This window comes from Mastigoproctus giganteus, chromosome 11 (assembly GCF_048544385.1).
Source record: "Mastigoproctus giganteus isolate SK-2022 chromosome 11, ASM4854438v1, whole genome shotgun sequence".
NCBI lineage: Eukaryota > Metazoa > Arthropoda > Arachnida > Uropygi > Thelyphonidae > Mastigoproctus > Mastigoproctus giganteus.
In genome coordinates this window covers 5,186,086-5,201,271 of record NC_143585.1, presented here as the reverse complement: position 1 = coordinate 5,201,271, position 15,186 = coordinate 5,186,086, and the positions used below count along the sequence as shown (strand labels likewise).

Sequence of the window (15,186 nt, the reverse complement as noted above, 5' to 3'; positions counted from 1 at the left end):
TGTTGATGCTTATCTGGTCAGATATCCTTTAATAATTGTTGAATATGTAAACTCAAATCCTCAAGAAGTGTAATTTTTCCTCTGGATTAGGCACGCAGACAAAATTATTATTATTATTTTTTTTTTTTAGCAGCACCACTACATTCTTTCTTTTTATTTTAATTTATTTTTATTATCTTTTATCTTATGTTTATTATCTAAATTATTTTATTTTTATTTTATCTTATTTTTATTATTTATTTTATTTTCTTCTACTTCATTTATTATTTCATTTTTATTCATTTCTTTTCCATATCCAGAACCACTGGTGGGTTTCCCCCCTCTGGAATGTTCCTCCAGAGGATCCCGGTCTACCTTCTGGCAGCACCAGATGTGCCAGAGTCTCTTTTGAGACAGTACGTGCTTTACATGGACTGGCCCACCGTGGAGTGGACGAGTACTCAGAATCATCTCTCCAGGTGATTGATGCTTCTGGGTAGCCAAGCAGCAGAACAGAACACACACATAATACACACAAACCTACACCAATCACATTTCTGGCCCTTTTATAGTGGTACTATTCTTCACAGAGATACGAGTCGGAGTTGAACTGACGTTCCAGGAGCAGCCCTTTACATATACACATGTCCACACCTAAACATCATTGCTGACCAGGTACACCCTTTCATGGCAACGGTCCTCCCATCTGGCAGTGCTGTCTTTTAGCAGGATAATACGCCATGCCACACTGCCCAGATTGTTCGATAATGGTTCGCGGAACATGAGGAAGACTTCCAGGTATTGCTCTGGTCTCCAAATCCCTAGACATCAATCCCATCGAGCATCTGTTGTTTGTGTTGGAACAGCAACTTCGATCTGCGGCGTCTCAACCACGGACCTTACAGGAGTTAAGGGATCTGCTGGTTGCGTGTTGGTACCAGATACTACAAGACACAGTTAGAAATCTTGTAGCTTCCATTCCCCGCCGGGTACGAGCTGTTCTGGCTGCACGTGGAGGATCAACATCATATTAGGTAGGTGGTCATAATGTTTTGGCTCATCGGTGTATATACAAAAGTGACGCAAATGTTGCACGTTATGTGGAAATATCTTTGCTTAGTATTGTTTCTTTTTGTATTATATATATATTTTTCTTGCAATTTCAAAATTAACTATGCTCACAATATATATATATATATATATATATATATATATATATATATATATATATATATATATATATATATATATATATATATATATATATATCGAGTTTATTGGTAAACTAGGAAGGACATTGTATTTTGTTAACCTGACTGTTCAGTGTCCAATTGTTATAACGTTGCTATGGGAACGATTTCCACATGGAAACCGTTCTCCTCGATTCTCTGGAATATTGTCTACTGAAATATATCGAAACTCGTGAAGACCAAATGTTAGCTAATTATGGGATCTAACCCAGGTGACAGTGATCTCTCAAAAAGACGATTATTGGAAATATATAACATTCCAGTCGAAAATATCGATTTCGGATACATCGGAGGCTGTGAAAATGTTAAAGAATTGGAAAAAATTTTAAGGATCTTAAGGTGATATCCGATTGTATTCTGGCTAGTTTGCCCATATTTATTTTGTTTATTTATTTTTAAAGTAAACTGGAAATAATTTTATATAGGTCTGCTTTTATTACGCTTTCGTGTCTGAAAGATTCATAAAAAACTGAAAAACATGCCATATAAGCATTTATCCTTGTTAAACCATTGAAGCTCATCAAAACACATCAAAATGAATTTATTTGTCTTGATTAAGCAAATCATTTGCAATAACTTGGGCCCCCCAAATTTCCAAGGATTGTACCGAAAACAAACTTTTGCATGATAAGTTGAATTTTCTATAAAGAGAAAATTTATTATTATTAGCCATATGGTGTAAAGAAGCCTGAGGCTTATGCTGCACCTGACAAAAAAAATTCAGAGAGAGAGAGAGAGAGAGAGAGAGAGACAGACAGAGCCAGAAGTAGAAGGGAATCACCAAGAAAGAGAAGAGTGATGATATCCATCTCAGGACCTCGGGTGTGCCAAGCCCGTACTCACCAGATGTGAGTCCCTGGATTTATATCATTCTTTGTGTTTTAAGGGCACAAAGGGTGATATTGTTGTACATGTTGGCACTAATAAGAGTAGGAAATCTACAGTAGGACATCTGTAAGTCAATGTTGAAAAAAGTCGTCACTTACGGTTAAATTTAAAAGTGTCTGCAATTCGATATAGACAGGAAGGATAGGAGGGGAGTACATGTCAATAAATTCAACCGTACAAGACTCATGGGGTAGAATTTTTCTTAGTGTAGTCTGTGTTTGTTAACATGGAATTGGCGAGACTGCTTCTATAGAAAAGGGATACACTTAAAAAGACGGGTTGCAAGAATATTTGCTGATGCTATTGGGGCAGTGTTAGGTGGGTCGGAAAACTGATAGCTTAGTGGGATTCACAGACTAAAAGATTAACAGTAGCTGTAGGCAGAAGTGCAAGTGATTCTTGCACTGTTTCTATTAGATTAGAGGGTGGGGTGCTGGGGTTTTCTGGCGCCTCCATAGCCAGGTGGGAAGGAGCAGCAGTGCGTAGCATACGCTTCTTGATTTAGACCGGGGTTCGAGCCCGTCACCATCAAATACGGATGATGCGGAAAGGTCAGGGAATGACCACCGCATATCCCCGGAGCAATATGGCCTTAGTTGCTAATGCTCCTAAAAACCAAATAACAAACAACAAACAGCTGGGGTTTTCAGGGACTGGTGGGAGTCATCAAGGAACAAATAAATACATGGGCTGTGTTTGGGTAACTAAGAATAAGAACAGGTGCACATATACTTGAATGTAGGAGTTTATTGAATTTATTTACTATACACCAATACTAGGAGTATAGTAAATAAATTTTATGAATTTGAAGTGCTAGTTAAGACTTGAAAGTCGGATATTGTTGGGATATCAGAGACATCATGTCACACTGATATAAGCAGTCCCGAATTGGAATTTGGGGAGTACAATGTGTACAGAATGGATAGACAGGTAGGAAGGAAGAAGAGTTAAGAAATACATAAAATCTAAGAAAGTGCATCCAGTTCACATAGATGGTCACTGCAATGTTCAGTCAGTTTGGTGTGATGTAAGCACTGGGAAAGCAAAAAGAATAGGCCAAACGACTCTGATGAGTACAACAAACAACTGTAAAGAGAAATAGAGTGGGCCAGTAAATCAGTGTCTAATAATGTCGGATTTTAACTTCCCAGATATTGACTGGGACTGGGGAGTTTTGTCACTCGCACACTAGTGAGACTTTTGTGAATTTATTGGATGATTGTTTTCTACAGCAACACATTACAGAGGCAGCAAGAGAGAGTAATACTCTTGATCTGGTTATCAGCAGTGATTATTCGTGCATTAAGAATTTGTAGGTAAAGGAACCACTATGTGGCAGTGATCACAATGTACTGATGTGGGATTTACTTAAGGATATAATTACCATTGGGGTAAAAGGAAGGGTTTTTGCTTCCGTATAGGTGACAGTGGTCTCGGACAGTTTTTAAATTGTATACAGTGGGAACAACTGAGGACGTTAGGACGTTACCAGCAGAAAATTCTAAATGGGAAGCATTAAAGGTTGTAATTATGGAAGCTACTAGGCTTTTCATACTAATTAAGAAATACTATTCAAGGTTTAGGCCTAAATGGAAAAAGGTGAACTAATGAGACTCGTAACAGAGAAGAAAAATGCATGGGATGCTTATAAATTATCTGGTGACACAGAAGCCTATGATAGATATAAGCTAGTCTGTAATCAAGTCACAAAGTAAGTTAGGCAAGCGAAGGCAGCTTAGGAGAAATTAGCATTAGCATTAGGAGAGGCATACGATGCAAGAAAGCGAGCTTATGCAGCATCAGCCAAAAAAAAAAAAAAAAAAAAACCCCTCCCATTTCATCCCTCCATTCATTCGAAGTGCCTATCCAGCTCAGCCTTAAATTTATTTAGGCTATTGGCTTCCACAACAACAGGTGGAAGCCTGTTCCACCAATCAATTACCTGCTGGCTAAAGGCAAATTTCCACACATCTATTCTAAAACTATCTTTCCTCAATTTGAAACTGTGCCCCCTCAGGTTCTTAATCTGAGCAAGACGAAGAATCCCATCAGCATTCAGCTTGCTCAACCCATTCAAGACCTTATACACCTCAATCAGATCACCTCACAGGTGCCTACTCTCCAGGCACTGCAATTTGCAGAACTTAAGCCTTTCTTGGTAAGAGCACCCCTTTGTTCACCAATCTTGTTCCCCTTCTTTGTACTTGTTCTAGCAACTCTATATCCTTCCTAAAATGAGGTCTCCACACAGTACTCTAGGTGTGCCTTGTATAACAGGATTATCACCTGCCTGTCACTGCTAGCAAAATTATTATATATCAATGACAAGACTCCATGATCTGCTCAGCGAACTTCATATTTGGCTACACCTTTACCCCCAGGTCGTTTTCACTTTCCGCTTCGGTGAGTGGAAAGTGAAAACCGAAGAGAAACGTACCACCCAGTTGGTATATTCCTCTTCGGTTATTGCTACCCATATGCAGTACTTTGCATTTGTCAATGTTTAACTCCGGTTGTCACTTCTCAGCCCATTTTCTCAACTTATCTAGATCCAGTTGGAGTAGCATACTGTCATTACTGTCATTAACAACCCTGCCAACCTTTGTATCATCTGCAAACTTGGACATTAAACCTGATATACCTTCATCAATATTATTGATAAACATACAGAACAACAATGGGCACAACACCAAACCCTGGGGAACTCCACTAATAACATTTGTCCATGAAGGGCAGTGTCCATTGATTACCACTCTCTGTTGTCTCCCACTCAACCATCCCTTTATCCCTTGTAGCAGCTTACCCTTGATGCCATACCTCTCGAATTTGTACAGCTGTCTTCCATGTGCAACAGTATCAAAAGCTTTCCTGAAATCCAAGTATGTGATATCAAAATTATTTTTGGTATTCAGTTCCTTTGTGACCACATCATAGTAAGCAATCAAATTGGTCAGACAAGACCTCTATTTGACAAACCCATGCTGTGTCTTAAGTATTACTGCAGTCTTGTCTAGATCCTGCAATGCTTCTTTAACCAGTGATTCCATTATTTTCCCCGGAACACAAGTTAAACTAACAGGTCTGTAGTTACTTGTGCCACCTTTTGAACCTCCTTTTTTTTGAATTGGTGATACATTTGCACACCTCCAGGGGACCTTCCCTGAGTCCAAGGAAGCTTTTATAATTATGGCTACGGGTTTGCTTACTTCTTTTGCTGCCTCCTTTAACATAACTGGATAGATCCTGTCCACCCCCAGACACTTCTTTATTTTTAACTTCAACAATTTCTCCTCCACTTTGCTCTCAGTTGTTGCAAAATCACTTAGCTCTCTGTTAGCATTTGATAAACTTCTGGCACTCGCCTCATTGAATAACTCTTCATGTGTAAACGTAGATGCAAATACTCATTCAGTTTATCAGCTACCTGTGCATGATCATCAATAGTCAACCCATCTATTTTAAGTGGTCCAATCTGATTCGTCCCCATTTTTTGTCAAAGCTAAGAAAAACAGCAAGGACTTCTTTAGTTATATAAACTCCAGAAGGAAGTGGTTCAGTTGATATCAATGGTTTTACTGTGATGATCCATGCTCAGTTAGCTGACAATGTGAATGAGTATTTTGCATCTATATTCACACATGAGGAGTTATTAAGGGAGCAAAATGCCAGACGTTTATTAAGCGCCTCTAACAGGGTGCTTAATGATTTTGTAATAACTGTGAGCAAAGTGGAGGAGAAATTGTTGAAGTTAAACACAAGAAAGGCACCTGGGGTGAATGGGATCTATCTAGTTATATTAAAGGAGGTGGCAAAAGAACTAAGCAAACCCTTAGCCATAATTACGAGGACATCGTTGGACTCAGGGGAAGTCCCCATGCACTGTAGATATCCAAATGTATCACCTTTTCACAAAGTGAGATCTAATGGTGACACAAGTAATTACAGACCATGTAGTTTAACTTCTGTTAGGGAGAAATTAATGAAGTCACTGGTTAAGGATGCATTGCAGGATCATCTAGACAGGATATTACACAGTTTGTTAAGGAAAGTCTTGTCTAACAAATTTGATTGGATACTATGATGTGGTGTCAAAGGAACTCGATGCAAAAAAAATAATTTTGATATCATATAACTTGGATTTCAGGAAAGCTTTTGATACTGTCGCTTGTGAAAGACTACTGTACAAATTGGAGCAGTATGGTATTAAGGGTAAGTTGTCACAATGGATAAAAGGGTGGTTGAGTGGGAGAAGACAGAGAGTGATAATCAATGGATGCTGCTCTTTGTGGACTAGTATTATTAATGGAGTTCCACAGGGTTCAGTGTTGAGCCCACTGTTGTTTTGTATATTTATCAGTGATATTGATGAATGTATATCAGGTTTGACGTTGAAGTTTGCAGTCGATACACAGGTTGGCAGTACTTTTAATGACAGTAATGGCAGTGTGCTATTGCAAGGATCTAGAAAATTTGGGCAGATGGGCTGAGAAGTGGAAACTGAAGTTTAATATTGACAAATGCAAACTACTTCATATGGGTAGAAGTAACCCCAGAGGAACGTATCAACTGTGTGGTTGATACATTCTACTACACTTAGAATGGTAGAAAATGAAAAAGACCTGGGTGTAAATATGCCATCAGATATGAAATTTTCTGAGCAGTGCAGACAGGCTGCCAGACCCAGTAATGTGGTATTGTGAGTGATATACAGGAATTTTGATAGTAGGGAAAAGGAAGCGATTATCCCTTTGTATAAGGCAGTGGTTAGGCCATGCCTTGAGTAGTACTGTGTACAGGTCTTTAGGCCACATTTTAGGAAGGATGTAGAGTTGCTTGAGCGAATATAGAGAAGGGCAACAAGATCGGCGAGGGGTCCTCTTACCAAGAAAGGCTTAAGTTCTGAAAATTGCAGCTTCTGGAGACTAGGCACCTGTGAGATGATCTGATTGAGGTGTATAAGACCTTGAATGGATTGAGCATGCTGAATTCTGATGGGATTCTTCCTCTTGCTCAGATTATGAACCTGAGGAGGCATAAATTCAAATTGCGGAAAGACAGTTATAGTTCGATTATACGGATATTTGCCTTTAGCTGTCTGTCGTATCGGAAGTTGATAGCTTAAATAAATTCAAGGAGGAACTGAACAAACATTTGGAGGGAATGGATGTATGAATTTGTTTTTTTTTTTTTGGCTGATGCTACATAAGCTTGCTTTCTTGCACACATGCCTCTACCACTACTAGATGTTCCAAATATCTCTGATGCAAGATCATTTTTTATGCTCTTCTTGGTATATTCTGGTTAGATGAATTAGGAGCAGATTATAAACAATTTATTTTTGAAAATACATCAAGGTAAATTGTATAGCCTATGTATCAGGGATGATCAGATGTGAAGGATGTGGTATTTGAATATGTGGAGTTCAATGTGTATAGAAATGACAGACAGGACAGGAGATGTGGGGAAGAGTTATACTGTGTTAAGAAGTACATAAATTTAAGGCAGTACATCCAGTCAACATGGGTGTCCAGTGAATGTTGAGTCAGTTTCGGTGACATAAGCACTGCAAAAACAAAAATGAGAGTAGGAGTGTTTACTATGAACAGCTGTACAGAGAAATAGAGTGGGCCAGTAAATCAGAGTGTCTTCTAATGGGGGATTTTAGCTTTCTAGATATTGACTGGAACTTGTGGGTTGGTCATTCACACACCAGCAAAGCAGATTTTGTGGATTTATTAGCTCTGTCTTCAAAAGCAGCATGTTAAAGATGCAACAAGAGAGAGAGCAATACTCTTGGTCCAATTACGCTACCTGACAAATTTTTTTTTTTTCGTCATAGCCCTAGAATGAAAGTTGGTTATTCTGAACAAAATTAAAGTCCTGATTATGAAAATATCAATCTTTTACTTCTTTTACGTCTACATCAAAAGATATATGCATTTTTTAAATTCCTTGTTTTCATACAATATCAGCATATGTGGTTGTAATTATTAGACACAGTATATGTTACTTAGACATGTTTCCCACTGAATGATTTGCTTTTATACTTCAGATTGCTTTCCTGTTTAAGGAACCAACAGTAATCTCCTATCATGGCAGAGTCCCAGCGACCTTGGTATCATTTTTCCATTGCAGATATGTCCTGGTGGAAGCACTCTCCTTGTTTGTCACTGACATCTGCTAAGTTTTCAGGAAAGAAATCCAGATGGGAATGAAGGAAATGCATTTTAAATGACATTCGGGCACCCTATGTTCTTGTAACAATTCAGCAAGTTTGTCACCAATTGCTCATAGTTCTCTTCTTTTCTCTTTCCGAGGAATCCGTGTACCACAGCCTTGAAAGATCTCCATGCAGGCAGTTCAACATCATTCAGGTTTCTTTGAAATTATTCATCTTTTAGGAGCTCTCTTATCTGAGGACCTATGAAAATTGCTTCCTTCAGCTTTGCATGAGATAAATTTGGAAACATTTTCAGAAATATGCGAATCCTCTGCTGTCTTTATTCAGTGCCTTAAGTGAAATTCTTAATTAGGCCAAGCTTGATGTGTAAATTGGGAAGAAAAACCTTTTGTGGATCAACCAATGGAACACACTTTACATTGCTTTTGCTTTTTATATTCATCTCTCTTGTCCCAGTGTTGTACGATGTAGTGTTTGGCTGTTCCACAGCTATCCCACAAACACAGGAAACAACAGTATTTAGTGAAACCACCTTGCAACCCAACAAGCAGTCCAATCACTTTGAGATCACTACAAATATTCCAACCATAGTCATTGTAACGTATAGCAGCAAGAATATGGTACATACTGTTGTAAGTTTCTTTCAGGCCAACAGCATGAACAAGAGGAATTGATGGTAAAGCATTTCCATTATGAAGCAATACTGCTTTCAAATTTAGCTTTGACGCATCAACGAACAAACGCTATTCAGAGGTATTGTGATCAATGTTCATTTTTTGTGCATAAAGCCAATGACATCTTTGCAGACAGACACACATGTTGTTTTCCATTGCAAAATATCTTGAAAACTCGTAATGTTTGTACTTTTGGCGAGTAAGTTCCACTGTTGTAGTCTGGGACTGAGTAATTCAGCCTTCTTTTTTGGGTAAGCCCAAGTCTCTGATCAAGTTGCTTAATTCTTCTTGTTCAGTGTAGTGTGGGGCCTTTTCTTTTTCTGGCTCATAGTCCAAATCATGTGAAGTACATGGTTCCACGACATCTGGTAAATGATTTCTTCTGTACCTTCATCCTACTTCCAATACCCCAAGATTTTGGTGGCAGAGGTACTGGCAGTTCTTTACTGTGTAGCACTGGCCTAATTGCTGGTGGGATATTTGATGCAGTGCTTGCTCTTTTTGGAAATACCTTTTATTTTTGTTGTGCAGAAATAGCAGTAGTCGAAATGATTCTTGGGCTCGCGCCACACCACAGGGAAGGCAAAAGGTAATGCTCTCAGCTTGCCATATGACCACAGTCTTAAGCTCGTTGTGTGAGTAATACGACAGATATGTGGAGTCTAATTTTTTTCTTGGTCACCGATCTTGCAGCCGAAGTACAATGAATATGCAACTTTTGTGACATTGTATATTTTCTTTCTCTGAGTTTTTGGGGTTAAGTGTCCACAAACATAGCAGAAGTTGTCTGGGTAATTGACGCAAGTTCTGTGCTTTGTCTTCTCCATTTTAACAATGCATTAACCTAAAAACAGTAAAAGCAATTGGTAAATTTGAACAGAAGGTGAATTCTTGTACTGTAGTGTATCATACACTATATATTGAACAGTTGAATAGTGTAATAAAATTAATAAAAATGCTGACTTGTCTGGAAAAGTGCATCAAAATCAAAATATACTATATTGCAAGAACAGTAATGATGTACTTGCTTAACTTTTAGAGCAATAAACAAAACTAACCAAAAGTTAATAAGTTTAAAAATTGTATTTCAAACAGTAATGATATTATTATTAGCCATCTGGTGCAAGGAAGCCTGAGGCTTATACTGCACCAGCCAAAAAAAAAAAAAAAAAAAATGCTGAATTACCCCGAGAGAGAGAGAGAGAGAGAGAGAGAGAGAGAGAGAGAGAGAGAGAGAGAGAGAGAGAGAGAGAGAGAGAGAGAGAGAAAGAAAGAAAGAAAAGTAGAAGGGATTCACCAAGAAAGAGAATGATGATATCCAGCTCAGGACCCTGAGTTATGCCAAGCCCACACTCACCAGATGTGAGCCCCTGGGGTTGTATATCTTTGTACAGAATCCAGTTATCTATCTATATCTTAAAACTGAGACATGATAGGAAATTTTTATGATTGATTTTAAATTCCATACATAAAACTTAACAGAAACAATCATTGATTTGCTGGAGGTAAAAATCATGTTGGGTAGTGTTATCCGCAGTGATTCTTCATACATTAAGAATCTGCAGATAAAGGAACCTCTAGGTGTATTAATGTGAGATTTACTTAAAGAGATAACCAGTGGCAGATTCAGGGTAGGGGCACTGGAGCACGTGCCTTTCCTGTTTTTTTTCGGAGAATATACACCAATCATTTAAATTCCCTTTAAGCTACAAAAAAAAATTTTTTTTTCATTGTTAACATAGGATTTTATCTATTTTGCATCGGGGCTCAGCTATTTTCAACTAACTACATTTGGAAACTCTGATGCTGATGTGATCGCCATTCTTGTTCGAGGCATCATGCAGTTTGGTCATGTGTAATGTTTACTTCAAATTAATTCAGACTTTAGCTGGGGGCTTGTGTCTGCCAGTCACATTATGTTTGAGTGTCATATTTGTTAAAGCACAAAATGGTGCCCTCCTGTAATTTTTTTCTGGATCTGCCATCGAAGGGTAAATGGAAGATCGAAGGGTTTTTGCTTTCATAAAGGAGAGACTACAATAGTCTCAGACAGTTTTTAAATTCTATACAGAGGGCCCAACTAATGATGTTACCAATAATAAATTCTAAATAAGAAGCATTCAGGAAAATAGGTAATGTTTTTTTTTTTTTTTTGCCATTGTAGCAGAACCCTTTGGCTTCCTTGCACTATATAGTGAAAACTTTTACTATTACTAGGCTTTTCATACCAACTAAGAAATACCGTCCAAGACTTAGACCTAAATGGATGTGAGATGAACTAATGAGACGTGGCAGAGAATAAAATTACATGGAATGCATATAAATTATCAAGTGATGCAGAAGCCTATGTTAGATGTAAACTAGTCTGCATTCAAGTTACAAGGATGTTAGGCAAGAAACAGCAGATTATGAAAAAATTTTAGCAAAGAATGCAAAGAACAACAGCAACACCTTTTTTTTACTTATGCAAACACTAGAAGGAAGAGGATGAATCAGATTGATCAACTTGAAATTGATGGTTCAACAAGGGCTGGATTGGATTAAGGATGAAATAGGCCCCCAGCCATATTTAAATTTGAGGCCCCTTTAATATGTATTGTGAATAATAATTCCTTGATAAAAATGTAATAAGCGTTTGACTTGAAAAACAAAGTAATAAAAACAATTTTAATAAAAACTTGTAGCTTATTTACTGTACAATAAAAAGGTATAAGATTAAAATATAAACATTTAACAAGTTAAATTTAAGTATGCTTTTATGTTACACGTTTTCTTGATTTATTATTATTATTATAAATTTTTATCACTACTTTAGAAAATATTTACACTGAAAATGAGGCACCCAGTTAGCATTAGCATTAGTAGAGGTATTTGATGCAAGAAAGCAAGCTTCTGCAGCATCAGCCAAAAAAAAAAAAAAATAAATAAATAAATAAATAAATAAAAAATAACCACTTCCACTTCACGTCTCTGTTTGTTCGAAATACCTGTCCAGCTGAACTTTAAACTTATTTAGGCTATCAACTTCCACGACAAGGGATGGAAGTCTATTCCAGCAACCAACCACCCGCTGGCTAAAGGCAAATTTCCTCACGTCTATCCTACATCTGTCTTTCCTCAATTTGAATTTATGCCCTCTCAGGTGATTATTCTGAGCAAGAGGAAGAATCCCATCAGCATTGAGCATGCTCAAACCATTCAAGGCTTTATACATCTCTGTCAGATCACCTCGCTGGTGCCTAGTCTCCAGACACTGTAATTTGCAAAACGTAAGCCTTTCTTCGTAAGAGCACCCCTTTGTTCCATTCACTAATCTTGTTGCCCTTCTCTGTACTCGTTCCAGCATCTTTACATCCTTCTTGAAATGAGGCCTCCAGACCTGTATGCAGTACTCTAGGTGCGGTCTGACCATTTCCTTATACAAGGGAATAATCACCTCCTTATCCCTGCTAGAAAAATTCCTATATATCATTGACAATACACCATGAGCTACTCTTGCAGCCCGTCTGCACTGCTCAGAAAACTTCATATCTGCCTGCATAACCACCCCCAGGTCCCTTTCATTCTCTACCACTGTCAGTGTAGTACCACAGAGATGATACGTTGCTCTGGGGTTGCTGTTTCCCATATGTAGTACTTTACATTTGTCAATGTTAAACTTCATTTGCCACCTCTCAGCCCATCTACTCAACCTTTACAGATCCTGTTGCAGTAGCATAGTGTCAGTAGTGTCCTTGACAACCCTGCCAACCTTCGTATCGTCTGCAAACTTGGACATTAAGCTTGATATACCATCATCAATATCATTTATAAAAACAGAAAACAATAATGGACCCAATACTGAACCCTGAGGGACTCCACTAATAACATTAGTCCACGATGAGCAGTGTCCATTGATTTCTACTCTCTGTATTCTCCCCCTCAACCACCCCTTTATCCATAGCAGCAATTTGCCTCCAATGTCACACTGCTCCAATTTGTGCAGCAGTCTTCCATGTGCAACAGTATCAAAAGCCTTTCTAAGATCCAAGTATATAATATCAAAGTTATTCCCTGCATCCAGTTCTTTTGTGACTGCATCATAGTATCCAATCAAATTGGTCAGGCAAGACTTCCCCTTAACAAAACCATGCTGTGTCTGAGCTATAACTGAAGTCTTGTCTAGATGATCCTGCAGTGTTTCTTTAACCAGTGCCTCTCTTCATTTTCCAGGAACAGAAGTTAAACTACCAGGTCTATAATTACTTGTGTCGCCCTTTGATCCTCCTTTGTGAATCGGGGTCACATTTGCACATCTCCAGTCCATGGGTACTTCCCCTGAGTCCAAGGAAGCTCTCATAATTATGGCTAAGGGTTTGCTTACTTCCTCTGCTGCCTCCTTTAATATAACTGCATAGATCCCATCCACCCCAGGTACCTTTCTTGTATTTATCTTCAACAATTTCTCCTCCACTTTACTCTCAGTTATTACAAGATTCTCTAGCTTACTGCCAGAGTTGAATACACCTCTGGCATTCCCCTTGCTGAATAACTCCTCATGTGTGAATGTCGATGCAAAATATTCATTCAGTTTGTTAGCTACCTGAGCAGGATCATCAACAATTGACCCATCGATATCAAGTGGACCAATCTGATTCATCCCCTTCCTTCTAGAGTTTACATAAGTAAAGAACTCTTTGCTGTTTTTCTTTGCATCCCTTGCCAAAGATTTCTTGTAATCTGCCTTCGCCTGCCTAACCTCCTTTTTAACTTGGTTACAGATCAACTTGTATCTATCATAGTCTTCTGTGTCACGTGTTAATTTGTATGTATCCCATGCATTTTTCTTCTCTGCCATATGTCTCATTAGTTCATCTGACATCCACTTAGGCCTAAACCTTGAACAATATTTCTTAGTTGGTATGTAAAGCCTAGTAGCTTCCAAGATAAGTTCTTTGAATGCTTCCCATTTTGCATTTGCTGTTGGTAACATCATCAGTTGGTCCCACTGTATAGAATTTAAATACTGTCTCAGTCCATCGTAGTCGCCTTTACGAAAGGAATAACCCTTCCCTTTACCCCTAATGGTAGTTACCTCTTTGAGTAAATACCACTTCAGCACACTGTGATCACTGCCACCTAGTGGTTCATTTACCTGCAGATTCTTAATGCATGAAGAATCACTACTGATAATCAAATCAAGAGTATTACTCCCTCTAGTTGCCTCCCGAACATGCTGATGTAGAAAACAATCATCCAATAAATCCACAAAAGCCTTGCTAGTGTGTGAGTGACCAGCCCCCAAATTCCAGTCAATATCTGGGAAATTAAAATCCCCCATTATAAGACTCTCTGATTTACTGGCCCACTCTATTTCCCCTTATAGTTTCTTATTATACTCATCAGAGTCATTAGACCTATAGCACACTCCTACTCTCAATTTTGATCTCCCAATGCTTATGTCACCCCAAACTGACTCGACACTGCACTGTCCAGCAATGTCAACTGGCTTCACTTCCTTGGATTTTATGTATTTCTTAACTAATAGCATAACCCCTCCTCCCTTCCTATCCTGTCTATCCTTTCTGTAGACATTGTACTCCCCAAATTCCAGTTCTGCATTCCTTATATCTGTATGACACCACGTCTCTGAAATCCGCACAATATCTGCCTTTGATGTTTGGACCATTACCTCAAATTCATCAAATTTATTTACTCAATTCCTAGCATTGGTGTACACGCAAGTATACATGCACCTGTTCTTTTTCTTAGCTACCCTAACAAAACCGATGTGTTTATTTGTACCCCAATGATTCCCAGCAGTCTCTGAAATATCCTGTATGTTATTTTCCAGGCGGCGGCTCATTCCAATAGAAGCAGTGCAAGAATCACTTTCACCTCTGCCAGTGGCTACTGTTAATCTATTAGTCCTTGTATCCCCCCAATCTAGCAGTTTTCCGACCCACCTAACACTGCCTCGATAGCATCAGCAAACATTCTTGCACCCTTTCTATTTAAGCGTATCCCATCCCTGTAGAAGCAATCTCTCCTGTTAACAAGTACAGACCAGGCTGAAAAAAATTCTACCCCTTGAGCCTTGCGCAATCCTTCCAGGGCCGAATTGATCGACAGGGCTCTCGTCATATACTCCCTCCTATCATGTCTGGGCAGAATTGCAGACACTTTCAAATTCAACCCTAATTCATGGCTTTTTTCAACAGTGACCTGTACTTGT

General features: G+C 38.5%; 1 protein-coding gene across 1 annotated transcript in view; it reads left to right on the top strand.

Moving 5' to 3' along the window:
* The first annotated feature begins 1,425 nt into the window (after positions 1-1,425).
* Spag1 (Spag1 axonemal dynein assembly factor) overlaps positions 1,426-15,186 on the top strand; it is a 213,942-nt gene continuing 200,181 nt past the window's right edge. Inside the window, exon 1 of the mRNA XM_090385194.1 lies at positions 1,426-1,568. Coding sequence (XP_090241320.1) covers positions 1,426-1,568 — 143 coding nt within the window. The remainder of the gene's footprint in view (positions 1,569-15,186) is intronic.